The sequence below is a fragment of the Bufo gargarizans genome, chromosome 1 (genome assembly GCF_014858855.1).
Source record: "Bufo gargarizans isolate SCDJY-AF-19 chromosome 1, ASM1485885v1, whole genome shotgun sequence".
Classification (NCBI taxonomy): Eukaryota; Metazoa; Chordata; class Amphibia; order Anura; family Bufonidae; genus Bufo; species Bufo gargarizans.
The window spans coordinates 754,812,695-754,838,430 of NC_058080.1; the positions used below are offsets into that span (position 1 = coordinate 754,812,695).

The following is a 25,736-nucleotide window of genomic DNA, read 5'->3' on the forward strand; positions in this document are numbered from 1 at the left end:
TCCATCCGTAAAGTCCACGGTGTCATGTCCATTACTGAAGCCAGCGAGATTCAGGATGTGATTTGCCGTCTCCTGAATTCTGACTCCGTCCTCCTGAGTAAAATTCTGCTTAAAATACTGGCTGGGGGTCGGGGTCTCTTCCTCCGGGGGCATCTGCTGCTCATCGGGTCTCTCCTCAGAAATGAGCAGCGGCTGGGTGGACTCCGACCTAGAGAACATCGGGGTCTGGCCCTGGTAGCCACCCATAATAACGGTTGAATACTGCACGGTGCTGGACGTGTTCTGGGCGCAGGAGATGCTGTTGCTGTCAGAGCCGCTCAGCTGCGGGGAAGATAAGCAGGAAGAGCCGCCGATGCCGCTGCTCAGGCCCTCAGACGTGTTCTTCTTCAGATCCCCACCCGTCAGGTCCTGATCACTTTCAGATTCCTTCTTGTCCTCCGTTATTTTCACCACACTGACGTCTGTGAAAGGACCATCCTGAAACGGAGGCCGCTTGGATTCGTGCTGCAGACAACAAGAAAGACGTTAGTGTCCAGAAATGTAACATAGGTGAGCAGTTCTGCAGATCGGCATGCAATGCTCTTGAGGTTGGTTAATGCTGCTGTAAGCACAGGCAGCTTCATCCCCTCCCATTACTGTCAGGATTATAAAAACATGGATGCCTTCTTCCAGAACTAGTGCCACCTATGGGTCATGTCTATTACACACACACTGCTGTTCACCCTGATTAGGGATGAGCAAACTTGCTGTTTTCGGGTTCTGTGGACTATAATGGAATTCTATGACAGAATGCATCCTAATAGAAATCTATGGGGAGCATAACAGATCCGCCTGGTTTCCGCTATGCAGGACGGGACACCGAGTTCGCTCATCCCTAATCCTGATCCTCCTGCTGCAGCCTGTGTAATTCTCTCCTTTACATGTACCACCACTGACTTTTAGGTGGCTCTGAAGATTTACACATCCTGAAGCAGGAATGACCGCTACAGCTCCATCCATGGTCCCTCTTTGATCTAGGTGATCTGCAGGACCGGACCGGCACATACATAGTCTCCTGTAGGGCCAGCATTCACAGTTCACCGGAAAGTCCTAGAGTCCCATCCATGTCTAGAGGATAATTTTAGGCTCTTTGTTCTTACCCGGCTGGGCGTTTGTGGGGACCACTGCGCAATGTTACTCTTAGAAGGATCTGGAACATTGGGCCAAATGTGCTTTTTAATCCTAAAAAAACAAAAAAAACAAAAATAAATAAATAAATGATTCTGTGATGGGTGTGCACCTAAATAGTAATATCAGCCGCCCCGCACAGCATCCACTCTTCATCAGATACTTACTGCTCTCGCTTATTGCAAAATAGGAAGCACAGAACAAGTATGAACACCAGGAAGCCGAGGCAAGAGGACACCACGATGGCTTCCACCTCCCCGTTGTCTGCAAGGAGGAAAAATACAAGTCTTACAACCAGACACTACAGCTCAAGGGATCTTCCAAAGAAGTGGTACAGGAGCCTCCAGCTGGACCGGCCACGCAGAATCCTGTGCAGCGCACCCCCAGCTTCTTTCTTGCTCCTGTTGCAGTAAAATGGGGCAATATCTGGAGCAGGTGCTTGGATTTCTGCAAACTCCATTCAGATGCATAAAAATCGTAGAATTTCCTGCAACAAATATCCAGCAGAGATCCGCAGTACACATGAAGAGACTCTGGAGGACATCTTCCACACCCCCCTAAAGTCCCTCTTTCCATATAATCATTCACAAGCCTCCTCAGTAAATACAGTACACACTAGATGGGGGGGGAGGAGGGGGATGCAGCTTCATTTTGTTTCAGTTACAATACAGCAGCCTACAAAGGCCTGTGCCAGCTTTTACAGGGGGCGCTGGGGTTTATTCACACCCTGCAGATTTGTTGCAGAAGATTCTATGACTTCCATTCGTCTGAATGGCGCTTGCAGTAACCCAGGCACCTACTGTAGAAACATCCCCTATGGTGCATATATTCTAGTGTAAAGCAGAGCAAATCCCAGGTATGAAGAATGATTACGACTCTTACCGAACGGCAGCGTGGTGACGCTCAATGGGAGCCCGGCCTTCGGGCCTTGCTCGGTGTAGGCAGTCACAGTAACACTGTACGTGGTTTTGGCCGCTAAGGATTTCAGAGTATACTCCGTTACAGTTGCATTAACTGTGATAACTGGAAGAAAAGGCAAGTCATGAGTTACATGCACCCCCTTACTGGTAACCCCCCCAGTACTTCACGAATCAGGATCCCCATCTCCATTGTTCAGGGCATAGAGTGATCACAGAGCACATCTCGCTCTGGAGGACCTGCCCTGTCCTGTATTACCCAGACAACCCACTGATAAGAATGGACACTGTGTAATACTTCATTTACCCTGCGGGGGCACTGCAGGAAAATGGAGCACAACACTTACTGCCAGGTTCCCCACAGATTACAGCTCATCGTTGGAGTCCCAGAGGGGGAACCCTTTAGATAATCTCTTCTTGTTTAAGAGTCTCATGACTCCACTTTGTGGTCCGTGTATTAACTTAACCAGAGATAACAGCAGCACATGGGACACATATGTGCTAACATGGAGCCAGGCTGAACGTCTGTAGCGCCTACTTGTCCGCACTAGTCAACTTGACTAAGTGATGCCAGGTCAGAATAACATCATATTCAGCAGTGCTGACAGAGCGCACACATCAGCCATTCCCGACCCACTGACTCCAGTGATTAGGTGGAGGATAAGTTTGGAGGCCATAATCAGCAACCCCCCCCCCCGCCATTTTACTGATAGTAACTGTGGCCACTAGTAAAGACATAGTTATATCTATTTCGACTCGTACCTTTCAGTGGGCTGTAGTTATCCCCATATTTTATTGTGTAATTTGTGATGAAGCCATTTTGCTTATGTAGAGGGATTGGTTTCCACACGAGGGTGACCCATGTCTTCCCGAACGACTTTGCGTGAACAGTAGGTCCCTGGTCAGGAGCTGGAAACAGTACAAGAGTCGTCATGAGTGGCCTCACCATGTCACACTTGGAGTGTCACACGGCTGAAGCTACTTACCTCCTTGCTGTAGATACGTCCCCACGGTGCTGGATCTCTCCTCCTGCCCATCTCCATGCAGTGCATTCAGTCTGATCAGGTAATAGACAAAAGGTTTTATGTCACCTGAAAGCAAAGATCAGAAAGTCAGACTGAGCCGGAGACCATGAAAATGGCTGCAGATACTGAGCCTCATTCACATGTTACATCCGCATATGATGTGGTTTATCCTGTCATGAGGTTAGTTTTAGAGGATGTCTACACTTTTGCAAACAGCTTGACAACTTTAAAATGAATCTAGAAGGAAAAAAAAAATAAGCAACTTTGCAATTGGTCTCGATTAAAATATCCTACAGTTTTAGGTCTACAGCTCCTATGCAGGGCCGTGTCTCCATGGTAACAGACTACAAGCAAACTGTGTAGTCTGATCCTGCTGTCCCTACTGCAGTCTATCCCATAGCACTTACGAACCTACCAAATATACGTTGGCAAAATGAAGGGCAAGGATAAGAGGGAGAATAACCACATCACTCAGCATCTGTCGGGTGTGCAGTCGAAAGAAAAAAGTGGTGCCATGTCCACCAGCAGAAAAATGTTCTCATGCTCATCAAGAGGAACACAGAGTCTTGCAGGTAGGAGTCCTGCAATGTTACATATGCGCTTTTCTGAAAACTCAAGTCGCTTCATCAGACAGAGTACAACACAGAGTCTCAGACACTTGCTCCCGATAATCGGCCCGAGTAAGGCTTCGTTCACATCACCGTTCAGCCTTTCCGTTTAGGAGAGTTCATGACACTGCTAAAATTGGGTCCAAAAATTTTTTTTTTGCATTAAAAAAATACCTAATTTACCCAAAATTTAAAAAAATTTGCACATTTCAAAGTTCCAGTTTCTCTACTTCTGTAATACCCCCAAAAATTGTGATGACTTTACATTCCCCATATGTCTACTTCATGTTTGAATTATTTTGGGAATGATATTTTATTTTTTGGGGATGTTACAAGACTTAGAAGTTTAGAAGCAAAACCAATTTTTAGGGACCACTACAGGTTTGAAGTCACTTTGCGAGGCTTACATAATAGAAACCACCCAAAAATGACCCCATTCTATAAACTACACCCCTCAAGGTATTCAAAACTGATTTTACAAACTTCGTTAACCCTTTAGGTGTTGCACAAGTGTTATTGGCAAATGGGGATGAAATTTGAGAATTTCATTTTTTTTGCCTAATTTTCCATTTTAACCCATTTTTTCCCACTAACAAAGCAAGGGTTAACAGCCAAACAAGACTATCTTTATTGCCCTGACTCTGCGCCGTTTACAGAAACACCCAATATGTGGCTGTAAACTACTGTACGGCCACACAGCGGGGCGTAGAGGGAAAGGTGCGCCGTTTGGTTTTTGGAAGGCAGGTTTTGCTGGACTGGTTTTTTATGACACCATGTCCCATTTGAAGCCCCCTGATGCACCCCTAGAGTAGAAACTCCATAAAAGTGACCCCATCTAAGAAACTACACCCCTCAAGGTATTCAAAACTGATTTTACAAATGTCGTTAACCCTTTAGGTGTTCCACAAGGATTTAATGAAAAATAGAGATACAATTTCTAAATTTTTTGGCTGATTTTCCATTTTAATATTTTTTTTCCAGTTACAAAGCAAGGGTTAACAGCCAAACAAAACTCATTATTTATGGCCCTGATTCTGTAGTTTACAGAAACACCCCATATGTGATCGTAAACTGCTGTACGGGCACACGGCAGGGCGCAGAAGGAAAGGAATGCCATACGGTTTTGGAAGGCAGATTTTGCTGGACGGTTTTTATTTTTTTTATTTTTTTTACACAGTGTCCCATTTGAAGCCCCCCTGATGCACCCCTAGAGTAGAAACTCCCAAAAAATGTACCCCATTTTAGAAACTAGGGGATAGGGTGGCAGTATTGTTGGTACTAGTTTAGGGTACATATGATTTTTGGTTGCTCTATATTACACTTTTTGTGAGGCAAGGTAACAAGAAATAGCTGTTTTGGCACCGTTTATTTTTTGCTATTTTCAACATTCATCTGACAGGTTAGATCATGTAATATTTTTATAGAGCAGGTTGTCACGGATGCGGCGATACCTAATATGTATACAATTTTTTTATTTATGTAAGTTTTACACAATTATTTCATTTGTGCAACAAACAAAAAAAATAAAAAATCTAGTTTCAGTGTCTCCATATTCTGAGAGCCCTAGTTTTTTCAGTTTTTGGGGGATTATCTTAGGTAGGGTGTCATTTTTTGCGGGATGAGGTGACGGTTTGATTGGTACTATTTTGGCGTAAATACGACTTTTTTGATCACTTATTACCTTTTTGGGGAAGTAAGGTGGGCAAATTTTAAATTTCAACATAGTTTATTTTTAATTTTTATGGCGTTCACCGTTCGGGTTAAGTAACATGGCCGGTTTATAGATCAGGTCGTTACGGACGTGGTGATATATAACATGTGTAGGGAATTTTATTTATTTCAATTTTAATCAGTGACAAAATGTGTTTTTTTATTTTTACTTTTTTTTTTCCACTTTTTTTTTTACCCAGACCCACTTGGTTCTTGAAGATCCAGTAGGCCTGATGTCTGTATAATACAGTACAGTACACTATATAGTGTAGTGTACTGTACTTACACTTTGTCTGAACAGATCTATGCCTTTAGCACAGATCTGTTTAGCACCATGGACAGCAGGATGCCTGAGAAGGCATCCTGTTGCCATGGGAACCTTCCCCGTCTGCCACAACTTCGGGGAAGGGTAAGGATTGTCACGGGACTCCCCCGCACATTTGCCCCAGGTGCCTGCTCAATGATTTGAGCAGGCACCGGGTCGCGATCACAGCCAGCCGCACGGCAGTGATCGAAAATACACAGGGCGTACATGTACGCCCTGTGTCCTTAAGTACCAGGACATAAGGGCGTACCTGTACGCCCCATGTCCTGAAGAGGTTAAGCGGAGACAAAAGTCCTGCATGCACAACTTTTGTCTCCGCTTAAAAATCATCTTCTGAGTGGAAACATAACGGACCCCATTATAGTCTATGGGGTCCTCAGGCTCTGTTTGACTCAGTTTGGTGTCAGCTATGTGCTTATCCGTCCTTTCCGTTCTCCTAACCCTAAACGGAGCAGGAGAACGGAAAGGCTGAACGGTGATGTGAACGTAGCCTTAAGGTGCCGCCGATCACCCAACGAAAGAGCAAGCTCTCCTCTTGTTCATCAGGTGAAATAATCATTCATGCGGACACCTCAATCATCGTTTCTGGTCAGGAGTGTGCGGTGTAAATAGGGATCTGCTGCCCAGAAACCATTAATCTGCAAAGACCCTACAAGGAAATTCCTTGGGGGCCGATGCCCATAAGGCCACCTGAGCCCTCCTCACTGCTGATGGCCGGGTACATACAACTGGGGGAACTATAGGGGTCATTATTAGAGGAAGTCCAGGCAGCACGCTGAAGGTAGCTAGCCTGGTGCTGTGGCCCACATCATGTCTCACCTCCTAAGCGCCCTGCTCCATATCCCTATTAGAGACAAGTGGAGGAGGAAAACAGAACGTGGCAGCTAGTGATGGCCTCTGGGGAGATATTCTGTACTGCACTATGGGATTACTGACCCTGCACAATTGTATTGGCCCCATCTACTTGTGTTGCCTCACCTGTCAATTTGGACCCGACTACAACATTGGGGCCACAGGAACAGGCTTGCAGCCCTTTACATTGCAGGGAGAGGATTAGAAAATTTCTCAGCTTCGGAGGTTGATGTAACCTGGCAGGGGAAGGATCTGGGGACCTACAACCCTAGAAAACGACACCATGTCCTACCAAAGAGGAACGTCTGAAAACGATATTCCCAACTGCCTGTTTGTCAGAGGAGGTGAGAGCTGTAATTACTCGCAGCAATCACCTTCTCTGTATCTGACGCTATCCCCTTGTACCCACAGACGGCCATTACTTCTGGGCAGAAAATTGCAGTTTACACCAGATAATCTGATGCCCAGAAATGAGGATTTCAGTGTCCGCATCTTCCGATGAATGTGCCTTTAAAAGGTATCACACCTGCAAGATTTACTGGGGGAAATATATTAGGACTGGAGTACCACCGCGCCAATCTTGATCTCCCTGCACTGGCGTGATATGTGCCTAATTTATTAAGAGGCAGAAGCTACGGGCTGGCACAGACTTCAGCTATAACTTCCGCCACTTTCTGGCAAAAGTTATAGTGAATGCAGTGGAAGCGGCACAAAGCCCCGCCGCCGCGTGTGCCATAACGTGCGACTTTCTTACGCCACACTAGTGGCGTGAGGGGCTTAGTAAATGTCCCTCACTGTGTCTCTCTAAATGAGAGATAAAACTGCAGCCTGTGAGCATGGAGATGCATGGCTCCGCATAAGTGCTGTAAACACAAAACATGCGGAGACTTTTAATGAAGACCATTTGCAAAGCATTTTCTCACCGCAGACTCCGGAGCTTTCCTTCTGTAACTCCAGGTAATAAGTGTAATTAGGAACATCATGGAGGGTGCAGGCGCCGTTCTTACCTCTGAGAAACGTCCCGGTGGTGTCGCCCGGCTCCCTCTGCCACTCTGCATCACAGTCCATAGACTCAGAATTACTGCACCACTCAATCACATAACCCAGCACTCGCCCCGATGGCGTCCACTCCACCCAGAGCCGCCCGTCCTTGGGAAAAGCTTTAAAGTTCAGACCTGCCGGCTGCACAACTAGAGATGAGAAATACAACAGGTGAAGGATCATCTGTATGTTCTCCATGCTCATCCCGTGTTAACCCTTTAGTGTCACCGCTGTTCTGGGCCTTAATCACCAAGGCAGTTTTTTCAATGTTTTCATGCGTCTCTCAAGAGGAAAGGAAAGACCTGCACCGATCAATCACTGTACTGATTTTACTTTATTTTTTTCCACAATTCCCCATTAAAAGGGGTGTTCCCCCATAACCAGAGACAACTAAGCACAGTGACCTGTGACTCCACCAGCAGAATAGTGAGTGCAGCTCTGGAGTATAATACAGGATAAGTAATGTATGTACACAGTGACTCCACCAGCAGAATAGTGAGTGCAGCTCTGGAGTATAATGCAGTATGTAACTCAGGATCAGTACAGGATAAGTAATGTATGTACACAGTGACTCCACCAGCAGAATAGTGAGTGCAGCTCTGGAGTATAATACAGGATGTAACTCAGGATCAGTACAGGAGAAGTAATGTATGTACACAGTGACTGCACCAGCAGAATAGTGAGTGCAGCTCTGGAGTATAATACAGGATGTAACTCAGGATCAGTACAGGATAAGTAATGTATGTACACAGTGACTGCACCAGCAGAATAGTGAGTGCAGCTCTGGAGTATAATACAGGATGTAACTCAGGATCAGTAATGTAATGTATGTACACAGTGACTGCACCAGCAGAATAGTGAGTGCAGCTCTGAGGTATAATACAAGATGTAATTCAGTATCTGTACAGAAAAGATGTTGTAAACTTCACTGCCTATAGAAATGAATTGTATACAGCGATCCTGCTCTGGTGGAGAACCTCTGCAACTACTTTGCATGTCTTTAGGGTGAATATTAATTACTCATGATATGTTGATGACGTTGGGCACCAGAAATGTGCTTTAGTCTCTGGACAGAATTCACACTGCACACCCTCAACATCACGTGTGGAGATTCCCCCACCACCCCCCGAAACAGGTGGGGAGGTCGCCCATGAAATCCATTAAATGTGGGCGACGTACCTTTTTTATCTGAGCCAGATGGGATAATCAGTTTGGACTGCGAGGAGCCCTGGCTGTTGTACGCAGTGAGGAGAACTTCATAAGAGTCTTCTGAGACTGTAATGGTGCATGTACGGTCCTCCACAGTGAAAGAGTTGACAACTTCTGGACCTCTCTTCACAGTCACATTGTATCCCAGAATTATCCCGTTTGCGTGAGACTGTAAATCCTAACAGGAAATAAGATTGTTTACTAGACGGTATAAGCTTTCAGCCGAGCCTAAGTGGTCATCTCTCCCCAAGTACAATCCCGAGAGAAGAACATGTCTTCAGGTCATCACCCCTGCCCTCCTCTGTAAAGACTTCAGTAATCTCATGGGGATGCTGTAACTTTCCTTCACGTGATCACCCCTCTCATCCATCACAGCCTGTTACTGCGATCTCTACCACAATACAGCCTCCCGTGACACCCGGGGGAGACTTCGCTCAGACTTTACAAGGAATTTCCTTGGGGGCTGATGCCCTTAAGGCCACCTGAGCCCTCCTCACTGACGATGGCCGGGTACACGTCTCACCTCCTAAGTGCCCTGCTCCATATCCCTATTAGAGACAACTGGAGGAGGAAAACAGAACGTGGCAGCTAGTGATGGCTTCTGGGGAGATATTCTGTACTGCACTATGGGATTACTGACCCTGCCAACTTGTATTGGCCCCATCTACTTGTGTTGCCTCACCTGTCAATTTGGACCCGACTACAACATTGGGGCCACTTTTAGGTTTTTCCAGGCAACTTTAAAGTGTAACTGTCATTATTTTTTTTATTTGCTAGTTTATTAGAGCTAGGCATGTATACCTGAGTCAGGGTCCATTCACACGTCCGTAGAATGGGTCCACAAATTGCGGAACGGGTGCGGACCCATTCATTCTCTAAGGGGATGGAATGGATGCAGAGAGTGCACTGTGTGCTCTCCGCATCCGCATTTCGTGGCCCCGATCTTCCAGGCCGCGGCTCCGGAAAAAAAAATAAAACATGTCCTATTCTTGTCCGTAATTGCGGACAAGAATAGGCAGTTCTATGGGGGTGCTGGCTGGGAGTATTGCGGATCGGCAATACACTACGGACGTATAAATGGACCCTTAGTCTGTCAATGATTGTCAGAGGAAGATCTGCAAGTACCTTATAATAACAGCTTTCATTAATGTCTCCTGTCCCTTTCCACTGCTCCCTTAAAAGACAGTTGCTATGGCTTGTCTGTCTCCGGCTAAGACAGAGGGGCGGTCCTTCACACTGCATTAGGCTTCAGAGTGAGGAGGCGTGTCCAATCAGATTGGCTGGCAGGGAGCTGCTGGTTACAGCAAGTGTGTACAAGAAGTGAGGGAAAGCAGTTTTGGCCTCAGAGAACTGGCAGAGGAGTCATCTTGAGAAGGTCCTCATATTGTAAATGTTTAAACAGCCAGTACTAAGTTAAACTCAAGGAAAACAGTGGTAAGTTAAGAAACTAAAGATTACTTTATGCATAATGCTGCTGCTATTTTTTTTTTTTATGAAAACATGACGGTTACACTTAAAATTCGCAGTCTGTCCCTGATGGGTGAATGCAGGCAGGTATCATGACGGAACCCGATCACTGCCTGCTTAGTCAAGGCATGTAAATGCGCCATAACAGAATCTCGCCGACGGAGGTGTCCTTTCTGCCTCCCATTCTCTGCAATGTGAGGCAGCACTGAAGAACACGGAGCAGCGGTTTAGAAGCCACAGCCACAGTGTGACCAGGCATGTCATGGAGATGCAGGAAATATTCTTCACGTCATCACCCCTCTCATCCATCACAGCCGGTTACTGTGAGCTCTACCACAATACAGCCTCCCGTGACACCCGGGGGAGACTTCGCTCAGACTTTTACCCACAAACATGACTTGCATTTCTTTTTTAAACTACATTATGATGTTTTAAGCAAAACTGCACTCAAGTGCTCATGTGTGTAAAGTGCTGGGTGGAAAAGTCAAAAGTGTGAATGGGTTAAAGCTCTTATGACACTGAAGACGCTGGTGGCACAACTAGGATATGCCATCAATGTCTCTTCTATCAGGGCTGATCCCTGTGACAAAGGGACACTAAGAATAACACTTATTTACTGGGAACATCAGGACGACACCTACCTTCCACATCAGCTGGACGACCCTCTTCCCGTCAGAGTCACTTTGGCTGATCTTCCTCCAAAGTTCTGGACCTCGAGATGGTTCTGGAGAAATCAGAGCAAAATTATACCATGCAGCCACTCAGTAATTGTCCAATATCTGAGGCATCATATGAATGATGAGATGACTGCCCGCCATCACATTCAGCCGATGACCTCCATGTAACACTGCGCTGTGTGTACTGGAGGCACATACATTATCAGACCCGAGGCCGCATCCACTTACCTGACTCTGAGGTGGTGGCTGTATACTCCTTGCTCCAGTCACTCCAGAATCCCGCTTTGATTGGCTTACAGCGCACACTTATGACGTACACCGTATACGACTGAAGTCCTTGCAATGTGAATGAACTTCTAGTTTTCTGTATGTCTTCTGAAGGTACCTGATGGATGGAAGGGCTGACATTACTGAGAAGTCCTAGATCTGGACGACATAGTATCTACCCTCCTCCTCAGAAATGGTCCCTCTGACTCTTTATGGGGTTTTTGTATAATCTCAAAACCCCTTTACATGATAAAATGAGGAGGCAGAGTTATATAAATCCATCAGTATGAAGCCTGCACTCTTAGGGTCCATTCACAAGTCAGAGTGTGTTTTGCGGATCCACAAAACACAGACACCGGCAACGTGCGTTCCGCATTTTGCCGGCACTAATAGAATATGCCTATTCTTGTCCACAATTGCGGACAAGAATAGGACATGTTCTATTTTTTGGGGGGAATGGAAACGCGGACCCGGAAGTGCGGGTCTGCATTTTAGGAGCCGGGCCGCGCATTGTGCGGCCCCATAGAAATGAATGGGTCTGCAATAATTGCGGGCGTGTGAATGGAGCCTTAGTGGTGTCTGTATTATCTGTATACAGAAAGCTCCCCCTAGTGGTGGTTGTCTATATCACTTCCAACCTTACAGCTACAGCAAGGGCTGCCATCTGCCTCCACTAGACGATGCCCCAGGATCCTTACAGATGGTCTGCAAAGAGACTTACCTCACTCCACTCGGTGCCGTCTATGGGCTTGTATCTGAGGTTGTATTTCAGATCCACATTATCCATTGGATTTTTCCACTCGATTCTCAACGCTTTTTGCAGCACAGAGGACACGCTCAAGATGTTGGGAAAATCTGGCTTCACTTCATTTATAACGTTTGTAAAAGGGAGGAGAAGGGAACAGATTGTTTATTACGTTTTTTCCGTATACTTTTCTCAATTTTCCTCATTAAATATTTGTAAACTTTAATTAAAAAGGACAAAACTCAAGTACAGACTGGCTGGTGACCAACTGCTATAACCCCCAACATTCACCGGGTATTGCAGGAGGAAGCAGTGCTTGGCCTGCAGCATTACATGGCATCTATTTAGGCTCCTTTCACACTAGCGTTCGCTGGTCCGCTCGTGAGCTCCGTTTGAAGGAGCTCACGAGCGGACCCGAACGCCTCCGTCCAGCCCTGATGCAGTCTGAATGGAGCGGATCCGCTCAGACTGCATCAGTCTGGCGGCGTTCAGCCTCCGCTCCGCTCGCCTCCGCACGGACAGGCGGACAGCTGAACGCTGCTTGCAGCGTTCGGGTGTCCGCCTGGCCGTGCGGAGGCGAGCGGATCCGTTCAGACTTACAATGTAAGTCAATGGGAACGGATCCGCTTGAAGATGTCACCCTGTGGCTCAATCTTCAAGCGGATCCGTCCCCCATTGACTTTACATTGAAAGTCTGAACGGATCCGCTCAGGCTGCTTTCACACTTAGATTTTTTTCTAAGTTATTAATGCAGACGGATCCGTACTGACCGGAGCCTCCGTCTGCATTAATATGATCGGATCCGTTCAGAACGGATCCGATCAAACGCTAGTGTGAAAGTAGCCTTAGATGAACGGGTAACCCTATAAATCATGGCAGCGCCTAGACAGTCCTCCAGAGCAGGAGACAATTTGCAGCGGCTCTCCATTTAACTTTTTGTCTAAATAGATTCAAAACTCTGTGCAAAAATTATATTAATACAGCATTATAGCCGACGGATCTGTTTTTTGATCTCATACAAAGCTTCAAATCCCCTGAAAACAGTTACGTGAAAATGCTCCCTGCCTGCAGACACCACCAGGGGGAGCTCAGTGTGCTCTGTATGCAGTAATCTCCAGAGCTCCCCCTAGTGGTGGCTGTATATATCTGTATGTAGTAATCTCCAGAGCTCCCCCTAGTGGTGGCTGTATATATCTGTATGCAGTAATCTCCTGAGCTCCCTCTAGTGGTGGCTATATATATCTGTATGTAGTAATCTCCTGAGCTCCCTCTAGTGGTGGCTGTATATATCTGTATGTAGTAATCTCCTGAGCTCCCTCTAGTGGTGGCTGTATATATCTGTATGTAGTAATTTCCTGAGCTTCCTCTGTTGGTGGCTGTATATACCTGTATGTAGTAATCTCCTGAGCTCCCTCTAGTGGTGGCTGTATATATCTGTATGTAGTAATTTCCTGAGCTTCCTCTGTTGGTGGCTGTATATACCTGTATGTAGTAATCTCCTGAGCTCCCTCTAGTGGTGGCTGTATATATCTGTATGTAGTAATTTCCTGAGCTTCCTCTGTTGGTGGCTGTATATACCTGTATGTAGTAATCTCCTGAGCTCACTCTAGTGGTGGCTGTATATATCTGTATGCAGCAATCTCCTGAGCTCCCTCTAGTGGTGGCTGTATATACCTGTATGTAGTAATCTCCTGAGCTCCCTCTAGTGGTGGCTGTATATATCTGTATGTAGTAATCTCCTGAGCTCCCTCTAGTGGTGGCTGTGTAGATCTCTATGCAGTAATGTTCGGACATTCCCATAGTGAAAGGAGAATGGAAGCAACCCCCTCACCACTGACTAAATATTAATCAATTGCAATAGAAATTGCACTTCTAAAGGTACGGCCACAAGTAACTCTGCATCTCGACTATTTATGCTGTGGATTTCCTATAACCCTTGCAATGCATGAGGTGCAAAGTGTGGCAAATCTGCAGAATAACCTGTGGCAAACCTTCATCTGTGGCGGATTTTACATCCTGTATGGACGTACCCATAGACCACCGCCCTCCACCCATACATATTGATGATATGAAGTATATTTACCAATGTCAATAATATCAAATAACACGTGATGAGATACGGCTTTTCCGAGCTCATTTTCGGCTTCCACCAGGAAAGCGGTGTCAATGTACATTATAAAGTCAGGGTGATATAAAGTGCAGGAACTCTCCCCCGCTTTAGCCACACATTCCTTTCTCTTCTCCAATTTCTCTGATGCCCTGGAAAAAAAATAAAGAAAAATAATGACTCCTCTCCTTGAAGGGTCCATGGTACTGAACGCCAAGAGCAGCAGTTTGTGCTCCACAGCTGAACTTCCTTCTGTAACTGGGGACAAGAAGATGCAACATTGTCAGCCCTTAGAGGGGTTGTCGAAGATTAGAGAAACATGGTTGCCACACCTGTCCACTAGTTGTATGTGGTGTAGCAACTATGCCTCATTAACATCAATGCCAAGCTGACCTGTAATACCAGACACAATCCGTGGACAGGGGTGGTGGCGCTGTTTTAGGATGAACGCAGCCTCTTGGACAACCTTTTAAAAAGGGGCTCTGAATTTTGGAGAGCATGCTAGACAAGCTCTTCCATCCTCACCTTCTTTATGTCAGTTTTGTGTTACTTCCATATTCATGCCCCTGTGCCTGCGTAGTACAAATGGCCACGTGACAGCCCACCCCAACCCCGCCAATCCGGCCACACATAGAAGATGGACTGGAGACAAATATCAGATGATGAACGATCACATGCCTGACATCTATGGTGAAGCGAGAGGTGAAGGGTCCACAACCACTTTATTCTAGATATCACTGGGGGATCTCACCACCCAGACACCCCCCCCCCCCCCCAAAAAAAAAAAAATGATGCAAACATCCAGAATAGGATCAGTGAGTGCTGAGAAAAGAAAGACGGGTTATGATGGGAGCGTTTCATGCTGTGAGACCACCTTACCTGAAGACTAGTGGTCTCTGTGTTTGGGGATAGTCATAGGTTAGGTTTTGCACCATTGCAGTGTTACTGACCAGGTCCGGTCTCACCCTAAAGTTCGGTGGGAAAGAAAAGCACATACAAGATGGAGAGAGCTGAGAAGGTTAGAGAAGCTAAATTAATGGTTATAAAAAGGGTTAAAAACAAGAAACCAAAACTAGAAATTAATGGGGACACAAAATAAAATGAACAGGCGCAAAGACTTCTGCGAGTCTGAGAAATCGTGACATCACCTCTCCCTAGGGCTGAGGCTACTCGGCGACTTTTGGCAGCTATCCTTGTCACGTGGGTAATGACAGCAGCGCAGCGCTGCCGGCATGTCTGCAGCACAGAGGGTCTTCCTGGGGGGCAGAACATTTATTAGACCTACAGCTTCTTGCACCGATTTATCATTCTCCAATGTAAGCTTTCTGGAGTAAAAAAAAAACTGCCCTCGCAGCTTTCCCGAGAAGGGGGCCCGGAACATTTATCTTCTTTTACGTCAGTTTTCCCAGCATAGAAAGAAGACTGAAATCTGGGACCCGGTGTAGATTTTAGTTTAGGCGCACGGACTGCATGATAAATTAGGCACGGTTCATGTAGAGCTGGAGAGTAACAGCTGAGCGCCTCTTTACCAGTATTGCTTCAGGGTGTACGTGGTGGGCATTATGGTGGCTCTTCCGGGCTCCCACGTGCAGGTCAGGCGCTTTCCATTATAGCAGATGCAGGTCAGGTTCTCAGGCTTCTCTGGGGGATCTGTAAAAGGAAGACATTTCATCAGGCATCAGACCTGGCACCTACAGGATCTGGTACATTATTAACCCCTCAATAACCAGGCTTCTTGCACGTTTTATGCTGAAATCTTCATTCATTTTCAGATCCCTGATTAGTTTACAACCTGCTCCTGGTTTTATACTTCTCTCATATGCTCATGTCCCTACTAATAATACGTGGTAGACCTGTGCGCCCCCCCCCTCCCAGCAATACGTGGTAGACCTGTGCGCCCCCCCCTCCCAGCAATACGTGGTAGACCTGTGCCCCCCCCCCCCCCCAGCAATACGTGGTAGACCTGTGCCGCGCCCCCCCCTCCCAGCAATACGTGGTAGACCTGTGCGCCCCCCCTCCCAGCAATACGTGGTAGACCTGTGCGCCCACCCCCCCCCGCGCAATACGTGGTAGACCTGTGCGCCCCCCCCTCCCAGCAATACGTGGTAGACCTGTGCCCCCCCCCCCCAGCAATACGTGGTAGACCTGTGCCCCCCCCCCCCAGCAATACGTGGTAGACCTGTGCCCCCCCCCCTCCCAGCAATACGTGGTGGACCTGTGCCTCTCTCCCAGCAATACGTGGTGGATCTGTGCCCTCCTCCAAGCGCAGGTTGAGCATGCCTGCTCTACATGGTCTGAGATGAAGGCATGTTTGGTTAAATATTGGCCGGTACTACTGACAATCCAATTGTTGCAAAATATGCCACGTCAGGCAAGAAGATCTAAAAATTTTAAAGATCATTTGGGGAGAAGTCTTTACATCAGACCGGCCTCTCCAATTTTCCAGGGATTGATAAACCCATATGGAAAGGGCTGCTGAGTTCTGCGATGTTACTGGTGGACAGGTTTTTAAAAAAAAAATAAAAAAAATCACACATCGCCTGACTTGCTCTAGTACAGCAGTGATTTATTATGAGAGATGCCCATGTTCAAAAGTGTACGTGGGACCTCACCACAAGGGGGATGAAAGTCTGGATACGTGAGCATGTCTGTGATATTTCGGCTGTATTACGCCTGTGACCCTAAGGCCCCTTGCAGACGAGCGTGTCCGGATTAGGTCCGGATGCGTCCCGGGGCATTGCGGCAAACCCGCGTGAGTAGGTATGCAATTGCAGTCAGTTTTGACTGCGATTGCGTTCCGTTGTTCCGTTTTTATCGCGCGCGTGCAATGTAAAAACTGACTGTGGTACCCAGACCCGAACTTCTTCACAGAAGTTCAGCTTTGGGTTCAAGGTTGTGTAGATTGTATTATTTTACTTTATAACATGGTTATAAGGGAAAATAATAGCATTCTGAATACAGAATGAATAGTACAATAGGGCTGGAGGGGTAAAAAAATTTAATAAAAAATTATTTAACTCACCTTAATCCACTTGGGAAAATAATAGCTTTCCGATTACAGAATGCTAAGTAAAATAGTGCTGGAGGGGTTTAAAAATAAATATTTAATTTAACTCACCTTAATCCACTTGTTCGTGCAGCCGTCATCTCTTCTGTCTTCATCTGTGAGGAAAAAGACCTTTGATGACGTCACTACACTCATCACATGGTCAGTCACATGATCCATCACCATGGTGATCGATCATGTGATGAGTGTAGTGACGTCATCAAAGGTCTTTTTCCTCACAGATGAAGACAGAAGAGATGACGGCTGCACGAACAAGTGGATTAAGGTGAGTTAAATTAAATATTTATTTTTAAACCCCTCCAGCCCTATTTTACTTAGCATTCTGTAATCGGAAAGCTATTATTTTCCCAAGTGGATTAAGGCGAGTTAAATAATTTTTTATTTAATTTTTTTACCCCTCCAGCCCTATTGTACTATGCATTCTGTAATCGGAAAGCTATTATTTTCCCTTATAACAAGGTTATAAAGGAAAAATAATGATCGGGTCCCCATCCCGATCATCTCCTAGCAACCGTGCGTGAAAAATCGCACCGCATCTGCACTTGCTTGCGATTTTCACGCAACCCCATTTATTTCTATGGGGCCTGCGTTACGTGAAAAACGCACAAAGAGGAGCATACTGCGATTTTCACGCAACGCACAAGTGATACGTGAAAAAAAATCACCGCTCATGTGCTCAGCCCCATAGAAATGAATGGCTCCGGATTCAGTGCGGGTACAATGCGTTCACCTCACGCATTGCACCCGCACGGAAATCTCGCCCATGTGAAAGGGGCCTAAGGGTCTGAAGGTCCGGGGCATAGATTGTATACCCAAAAGTGTTCGCGGTGGAAACAGATCTAAGAAACGTGCTCAATTGGAATGTAAATGGATTGGAAACTTAACACATTGCGTCCAAATGGACTCAATGAGTCTTCTGGCTTTTCGTCTTTCCTATAGGCTTTCCCTGCTTATTGTTTTTAATGGTTTGCATAATTATTATTATTTTATTAGTGTTGTCACTGCATGTAATTAACCACCTCCCACCAGGTTTACTTGTGAATACAGTGCCGGACCTTTCAATTATTTATGGCGCAAGGAAAAAGGATATAATTTTTTTTTCCTCTCCTAATTACAATCATGTCTATAACACATAATATTTATAACACTTCATAGTGATATATAATTTTTAATTATTTCATCATGATTATAATCACTACATCATGCTTACAACACTATCATGTTTATATCATTTCATCGTGATTATACAATTTTAATTTTTTTTTAATTATTCATCATGATCACATTATCATCATGGCTATATATCCATTTCTCTTTCATCCATTATTTGTTTATTTATTTTTTTAACACATTTTGCGATTCACTGATGTTCACATCCATACGCGTGATGCGGTTTTTCTACAATTTATTATCATGGTTGTGGCTCACGTCATGCTAAAACCGCTCCACATTTTAAATCAGGTATTGTCATCGGGATGGTGAAATGCACGGTTTGACATTATTACGGTATGTAGTCTCCTTGTTCCTTGACCTTTTCAGCGCCATCATGCAGGCCTGCGCATGCGCTTTTTGTTCTTTGATGCCACCGACACTATCCTGGAAAATCTTGTGCTATGTGCCGGTGTCATCATGTGACGCGACGACGTAGGTCACGTGACCGGGGGAGTCATGTGACGTGGCCCGCGATGCAATTCTTCATATGGCCCAGGTGTGCACATTGGTATAAATCAGTGTTGTGATTGGTGGGTGGGGATATTTATTGTAAGCTCTGCGGTGATGACGCCACCCCCAGACGAAGGTTCGCCGAAACGCGCGTCGGGGTTGGCGCCATCCCAGAGGAAGCACATCATGGGTAATATGTCCTGCCTTTGTGATTAGTATTATTGAATATACACGCATTAGCACTTCATTCTTGTATTGTTCTCCTCGTCCCTGCACTTGTTTTGTGATGTATTCTCTTATCAGCTGTAAGTAATAAAATTCTTCTGTACTTTCATGCGGTCTGGTAATTTTTTGTAGGATATATGTATTGTGATTTCTACCATAGGCATGTGTGTAACTATATTATTGGTGCATGCATTAAAGGGAGTCTTGTCAGCACATTTACCCCTTTTTAACAGTTCCCATAGTGCTGCAGCCGCAACACAGATGATTAAGGCTACTTTCACAACTTCCGTTCGGAGCGGATCCGCCTGGTGTCTGCACAGACGGATCCGCACCTATAATGCAAACGCTTAGATCCGTTCAGAACGGATCCGTTTGCATTACCATGAACAAAAAAAATAAACAAACATTTTTATTTATTTTTTTTGTTTGTTCATGATATTGCAAACGGATCCGTTTTGACTTTACATTGAAAGTCAATGGGGGACGGATCAGTTTGAAAATTGAGCCATACTGTGTCAACTTCAAACGGATCCGCCCCCATTGACTTACATTGTAAGTCTGGACGGATCCGTTTGCCTCCGCACGGCCAGGTGGACACCTGAACGCTGCAAGCAGCGTTCAGGTGTCCGCCTGCTGAGCGGAGCGGAGGACAAACGGTGCCAGACTGATGCATTCTGAGCGGATCCGCATCCACTCAGAATGCATTAGGGCTGGACGGATCCGTTCGGGGCCGCTTGTGAGAGCCTTCAAACGGAACTCACAAGCGGAGCCCCGAACGCAAGTGTGAAAGTAGCCTAAAACGGTACCTTTATATGCTTTTGTGGACTTTTAAAACTGTCAAAAACAAACTTTGATGCATATGTAAATGAGGGCTCGCAAGTGCCCAGGGCGGCGTCCACCGCGTTGGTGCCTAGGCAGCTCTGCCTCTTCGGCTCTTATCCCCGCCCAGCCTCTTCCTCTACCTGCCCATCTGTTTTCTCTCCCCCTCAGCGAGATCCCGCGCCTACGCACCGACTTCCTTGGTCGGGGCATGCGCACTGTGATGCCCATTGCTGGCCCGGCATCGCAGTAGCTTATGCGCATGCGCCGGCTAACAGCGCAAAAACTGCAGAAAGGAGGCGATCAATCGGCGCAGGAGAAGAGGAAGAAAGCCGAGCGAGCAGCTGTCACTGCAGACACAGAGCCAAGAGAGGTAAATTTATCTGTTTGAACCGTTAGCCGGCGCATGCGCATAAGCTACTGCGATGCCGTGCCAGCAATGGGCATCGCAGTGTGCATGCCCCGGCCAAGGAAGTCATCGCGCAGGCGCGGGATCTCGCTGAGGGGGGAGAGAAAACAGATGGGCGGGTAGAGGAAGAGGCTGGGCAGGGAAAGAGCCGAAGAGGCAGAGCTGCCTGGGCACCAACGCGGTGGAAACCGCCCTGGGCACTTGCGAGCCCTCATTTACATATGCATCAAAGTTTGTTTTTGACAGTTTTACAAGTCCACAAAAGCATATAAAAAGGTACCGTTTTAATCATCTGTGTTGCGGCTGCAGCGCTATGGGAACTGTTAAAAGGGGGTAAATGTGCTGACAAGACTCCCTTTAAAGGGGACCTAAACCTTCGCTCAAAGCATGGAAGGTGCGGCTGCGCTTCCCATACAGGCTCTGCACCTTTGGCTTGTATTGGCACGCGGAGTACGGATCCATGGAAAGTATAGAAGATCTGCACTCTGCTGGCTGCACCTTCTGTGCTGTGAGTAAAGGTTTAAGTCCCCTTTAAAAACAAGTGGTGCACAGCCGCAGGCCACAGGACAAGCACAGCTTATGCGTTTCAAACCCTTAGAGGACTGTTACGTCAAATGCATCAGCAAATGTCCAAGGAGAAGTCCGTGTGATACGTTGTTGCCAATTGTTTACACACATATTGAGGTCACTACACTTATTGCACAACACTGACTTAGTAATGGGTTAACCCAGCCCCCTTCGTTAACTCTGTGTATGCCACTGACTTCCTCTTGGACAATTTGCTATGTTTGTCTTGTACCCTGTAGCTGCACACACCACTTATTAACCCCTTAGCCCACCAGTATGTACCTGTAACTGATGAGCGTTAAGAGGTTGCACGGAGCGGGCTGAAGCACTGAGTTTGCTCCAAACACGGTGGGTGTCAGCTGTAGAATACAGATGACACCTGCCAACAGTGACCGGGAATGGAGAGGACTCCCATCCCAGTCATTTAACCTTTCAGATGCTGTGGTATTGAAATCCCTGCAGCGGGACTCCGATCAGCTGCTGTGGCAGCCTGGAGCCTTGTGAAGCGAGCTGCCTGCAAAGCTGTGGCTGAGGTACAGCCTGTCAGAATCCCATAGACTGCAATTGTATTCTAAAGGGAGTAAAAATTACAAAGGAAAAATTCGACCCTCCCTTTTACAAATAAAAACAAAGAATAAAAAGAAAAAACACAACAGGTATCACCGAGTCCCAAAATGTTCAAACTTTTAAAATATTTATTGTGTATGGTGAACGCCATAAAAAATATAATAATTAAAAAATGTAACCCCTTAGTGCTATTTGACGTGTAAACTTGTCATGGAGCACTGCTACTTGGCACTCCATGAAGAGTATACACGTCATGGCATCAAACGGTCACCATGTCTGCAGGGATCTCAGCTAACTGGCCCGAGACCAATGAGGGCGGCCCCGGGCCGGTGATCGCTATTATTGGCTAGTCTGTACAGACTAGCCCATCACACGATTCTAATGCCGGCTGAAAGTTTCTGATCCCCACAGTCTGTGACTGTGGGGATCAGAACTTGTTAAATATTTTGCGGAGCATCTTTTGCGGCCCCATTGAAGTGAATGGGTCCGCATACAAGCCGCAAATACTGCAGCTCGGATGCAGACCAAAACAACGGTCGTGTGCATGAGGCCTAAACCGCAGAATCAGGGTAATAAATATTGAGTTTTGTTCAGCCGTTAACCCTCGATGTGTTAAAGGAAAAAAAAAAAATGGATTAAAAATTGAAAATCTGCCAAAAAGTTAAATTTTTTAATTTCATCTCCATTTTCCTTTAATTCTTCTGGAACATCTAAAAGGGTTAACAAAGTTTGTACAATCAGTTTTGAGTAACTTGAGGGATGTAGTTTCTACAATGGGGTCATTTATGGGTGGTTTCCACTATGTAAGCCCCACAAAGTGACTTCAGAATTGAACTGGTCCTTAAAAAGTGGGTTTTGGAAATTTGCTTAAAAACTTTTAACGTCCCCGAAAAATAAAATTACATTTACAAAATGATGCCAACATACAGTAGACATATGGGAAATGGTAAGTAATAAATATTTTATGAGGTATCACTTTGTTTCAAAAGCAGAGAAATTTAAATTTTGAAAATTGCAAGTTTTTCTAAATTTTGGGTAAATTTTTGATTTTTACATAAATAAAAGTTGAAATATATTGACTCAAATTTATGACCATCATGAAGGACAATGTGTCACGAGAAAACAATCTCAGAATGGCCTGGATAAGTAAAAGTGTTCCAAAGCTATTACCACATAAAGTGACGCATGTCAGATTTTCAAAATTTGGCTCGGTCATTAAGGTGAAAAATGGCAGGGTCCTGAAGGGTTTAAAAAAATAAATAAAAAGTTTGTAGTAAAACACGATATAAACTATAAATTGACCCGCAGAATAAGGACGTCATGTCACTTTTCGCACACACTGAACGCCGTAAACATGAACCCAAAAAAACATTGCAGACAAGTTTAAGTGATGTTCTATTTTTATTTTTGCAGAACGGACATAAGGATGCGGAAAAGCGCGAGGATCATCTGTGCGCTTTCCACATCCGCATGTCCTTCTGCAAAGAGATAGAGATTAGAGATTAGAGATTAGAGATTAGAGATTAGAGATTAGAGATTAGAGATTAGAGATTAGAGATTAGAGATTAGAGATTAGAGATTAGAGATTAGAGATTAGAGATTAGAGATTAGAGATACATACATACACACACACCAGGGAGGCACCTGTGCCAAATGCCAAAAACAGGGCACAGCGCCGGCCCGCAGCCCAGTGATTATCAGCTGCGCCCAGGGGTGAGGAGACAGCGCCGCGCCGGAAACATGGCCGACTCCTCAGCATTAAGCACAGACACCTGTCTTCATCAGGGAGTAGAGGAGATGAAGTGAATATTTAACACAAGAACAATAGTATAGACTGGGCTCCGATGAGCTGCTTACTGCCTAGCAACAAGGGCCACAGTCAGGGGCCCAAAGACATTGCATTGGATAAGCGTTTCTTCCCACCATCCTGCTGGAATCACAAGCGGCTGACTGCAGCAATAGACGCAGGACGCAAATCTCCCACTACTTTTCTACGACGGCCCCACAGTACAGAATATCGGGGACGATCCGGCAATCGCACATTTTACACGTATATAATCTATATATACACAATAAAATCTAAGTCTACTTACAGCCCAAGGAGAAATAGATCCCGTGCAGGGTGGTCTCCGTCTGTCCATAGGCCTTGAAGGAGCAGGTGAGGCTACTGTGCATGGCCAGGGTGGGGGTGAAGGTGACACTGGAGACGCTGTCGTTGACCAGTGTGTACTGGCTCTCTGGTATCTCCGTGGTCCCGACCTTCCAGAATAACACCGTGGAAGGGATGCGGCTCTTGAACTCCTCCTGCAGACAGGTCTGATTCAGGATGCAGAAGGCTGTAAGGTTTGTGCCCAGCTCCACAGCAGGCGACTGGGGGGAGATGCTGACGCAGTGAAGAAAGCTACACGAGGCTGAAAGCAAATGAAAGGTCAGCGTGGGTTAGTAACGTGGCAATAGAGCAAAGCAAGGCACGTGACCCCCGAACATTGACAGCCCACTAAGGGCAGACATACAACCATGTAGCTTCTCATAAATTATACAGCATCATCCCAGTCAGCTAATATTATCCACCCCTTCCTTGCCCCAGACCACCAGGTTTGCCACCGTTATCTGACCCAATGCCCTAGACCACCGATGAGGTTATCATTAACCTCTTCACCGACTTAGTCCACCAGTTATTACAAATAACAGCCTCAATGCTCTAGACCACCAGCAATGTTGTCATAAGCCAGTGCACGGCCCTAGACCACCAGGGATGTTATCATTAACCTCTTCACTGTTTTAGACCACCAGGGTTATCATTAAAAGGGTTGGCCCATCTGGGACATTGATGGAATATTGGTCGGATAAGCCAGCAATGTCACGTAGGTGCATGTTCCACCTTTGGGACCTGCTCCTATATAAAGAGCGTGGCCCTCAGTGTAAAGAAGAGCATGTGCAGCATTCTCCCCATTCATTGCTAGGGGAGCATGCTTGGCTATTTTTGGAAGTTCCGTTTCGGTAAACGGAGAGTGGCACCTCTATGCGACGGCCAGAAATAGGCAAGCCAGCGCTCAGCTATTTTCGGAACTCCCATAGTCAGGGAACAGAGGGTGTCCACACATGAATGGCTGCTCTCGGTTTACTTCACGATCCTGTTTTGGAGACAGGAGCGGGTCCCAGACATGGAGTCGTTGAGCAGTTAAAGGGGTTGTCTCACCTCAGACATTGGTGGCACATGGCTAGATTAGGCCACCAATGTCAGATAGATGTGGGTCCCACCTCTAGGACCTGCTCCTATCTCCAGAACGGGAGCACCGAAGTGAACGGAGGTCAGCCACACATGCGCCACCACCCTCTAATCATTTCTAAGGGAGATGTGAATGGAGCAGGGGCCGTGCGGGGTGCCCTCTAATTTCTATGGGAGTACCAGCACCACGCTTGGCTATTTCGGAGCTCCCGTAGATATGACTTCGTTGTCAGGGGCCCTTCACCTTGGGGACTCGCACTTATCTGGGACTGGTGGCATATCCTAGCGATGCACATTTGCCACGTCAGCGGTTTGTACCTGCACACTGGGCGTCCGCAGAACTACTTACCTTGAGCAACGAGGATGCTGCAGAGGACGCAGAGAAGACGAAGTCGCCTCATGATGGTGGAATCTGAAAAAGACCAGCACAAGTCTTAGTTAACATGCCGTACCCATGACCCATCAATATCGTCTGAAACAGCCCCATTCATACACCCCTAACGGTCCAACACGTCTGCAGCAAAAACAGGAAACCGTCAGCAAGTACAGAGGAAACATTACCCCCATACATTATGTAAAGAGGGGTAGATGGCCCCTGTATGAAGCAGCCTGCACTGGGGTAATGTGATGTGTGATACATGTTCCTGTATACCGATCCGCGAACCATCATGCGAAAAATGAAGAGTGGAGAACAGTTCTTCCACTTTCAGGACCGGGGGCTAAAGGGACGAGAGCTCATAGGTCTCAAATTTCATCCCAAAAACGGCAAAAAAGTCAACTAGAAACTGAGCTTTACGATGTCTCCGGAAGACGGGAGGTTCACTTTAAGACAAAGAAACTGAGAAATCCCCGACAGGAAGCAACATGTAAATGACTGAGCGATCCTGCTGAGGTCGCAAAACACTTCCCAGAAAGCAGGAGCGAGAGCAGAGTAATGTACTGTGACTGCACCAGCAGAATAGAGTGCTGCTCTGGAGTAGAATACAGGATAAGTAATGTATATACACAATGAATCCACCAGCAGAATAGAGTGCTGCTCTGGAGTAGAATACAGGATAAGTAATGTATATACAC

At 46.2% G+C, this 25,736-nt stretch overlaps 1 protein-coding gene across 2 annotated transcripts in view; it reads right to left on the minus strand.

Moving 5' to 3' along the window:
- IL6ST (interleukin 6 cytokine family signal transducer) overlaps window positions 1-25,736 on the minus strand; it is a 32,670-nt gene that overhangs the window by 619 nt on the left and 6,315 nt on the right. Inside the window, exons 2-17 of one of the 2 annotated variants that reach the window (XM_044276689.1) lie at window positions 25,012-25,074; window positions 23,527-23,844; window positions 15,647-15,767; window positions 14,997-15,083; window positions 14,094-14,269; window positions 11,987-12,129; window positions 11,227-11,383; window positions 10,963-11,045; window positions 8,825-9,032; window positions 7,612-7,794; window positions 3,071-3,175; window positions 2,847-2,993; window positions 2,050-2,190; window positions 1,335-1,431; window positions 1,140-1,221; window positions 1-504 (exon numbers count right to left, since the gene is read on the minus strand). The exon at window positions 1-504 is cut by the window's left edge and continues 619 nt beyond it. In XM_044276689.1, coding sequence (XP_044132624.1) covers window positions 1-504; window positions 1,140-1,221; window positions 1,335-1,431; window positions 2,050-2,190; window positions 2,847-2,993; window positions 3,071-3,175; window positions 7,612-7,794; window positions 8,825-9,032; window positions 10,963-11,045; window positions 11,227-11,383; window positions 11,987-12,129; window positions 14,094-14,269; window positions 14,997-15,083; window positions 15,647-15,767; window positions 23,527-23,844; window positions 25,012-25,063 — 2,604 coding nt within the window. In that variant the 5' untranslated portion in view covers window positions 25,064-25,074. The remainder of the gene's footprint in view (window positions 505-1,139; window positions 1,222-1,334; window positions 1,432-2,049; window positions 2,191-2,846; window positions 2,994-3,070; window positions 3,176-7,611; window positions 7,795-8,824; window positions 9,033-10,962; window positions 11,046-11,226; window positions 11,384-11,986; window positions 12,130-14,093; window positions 14,270-14,996; window positions 15,084-15,646; window positions 15,768-23,526; window positions 23,845-25,011; window positions 25,075-25,736) is intronic. The other variant, XM_044276690.1, reaches the window with a different exon arrangement.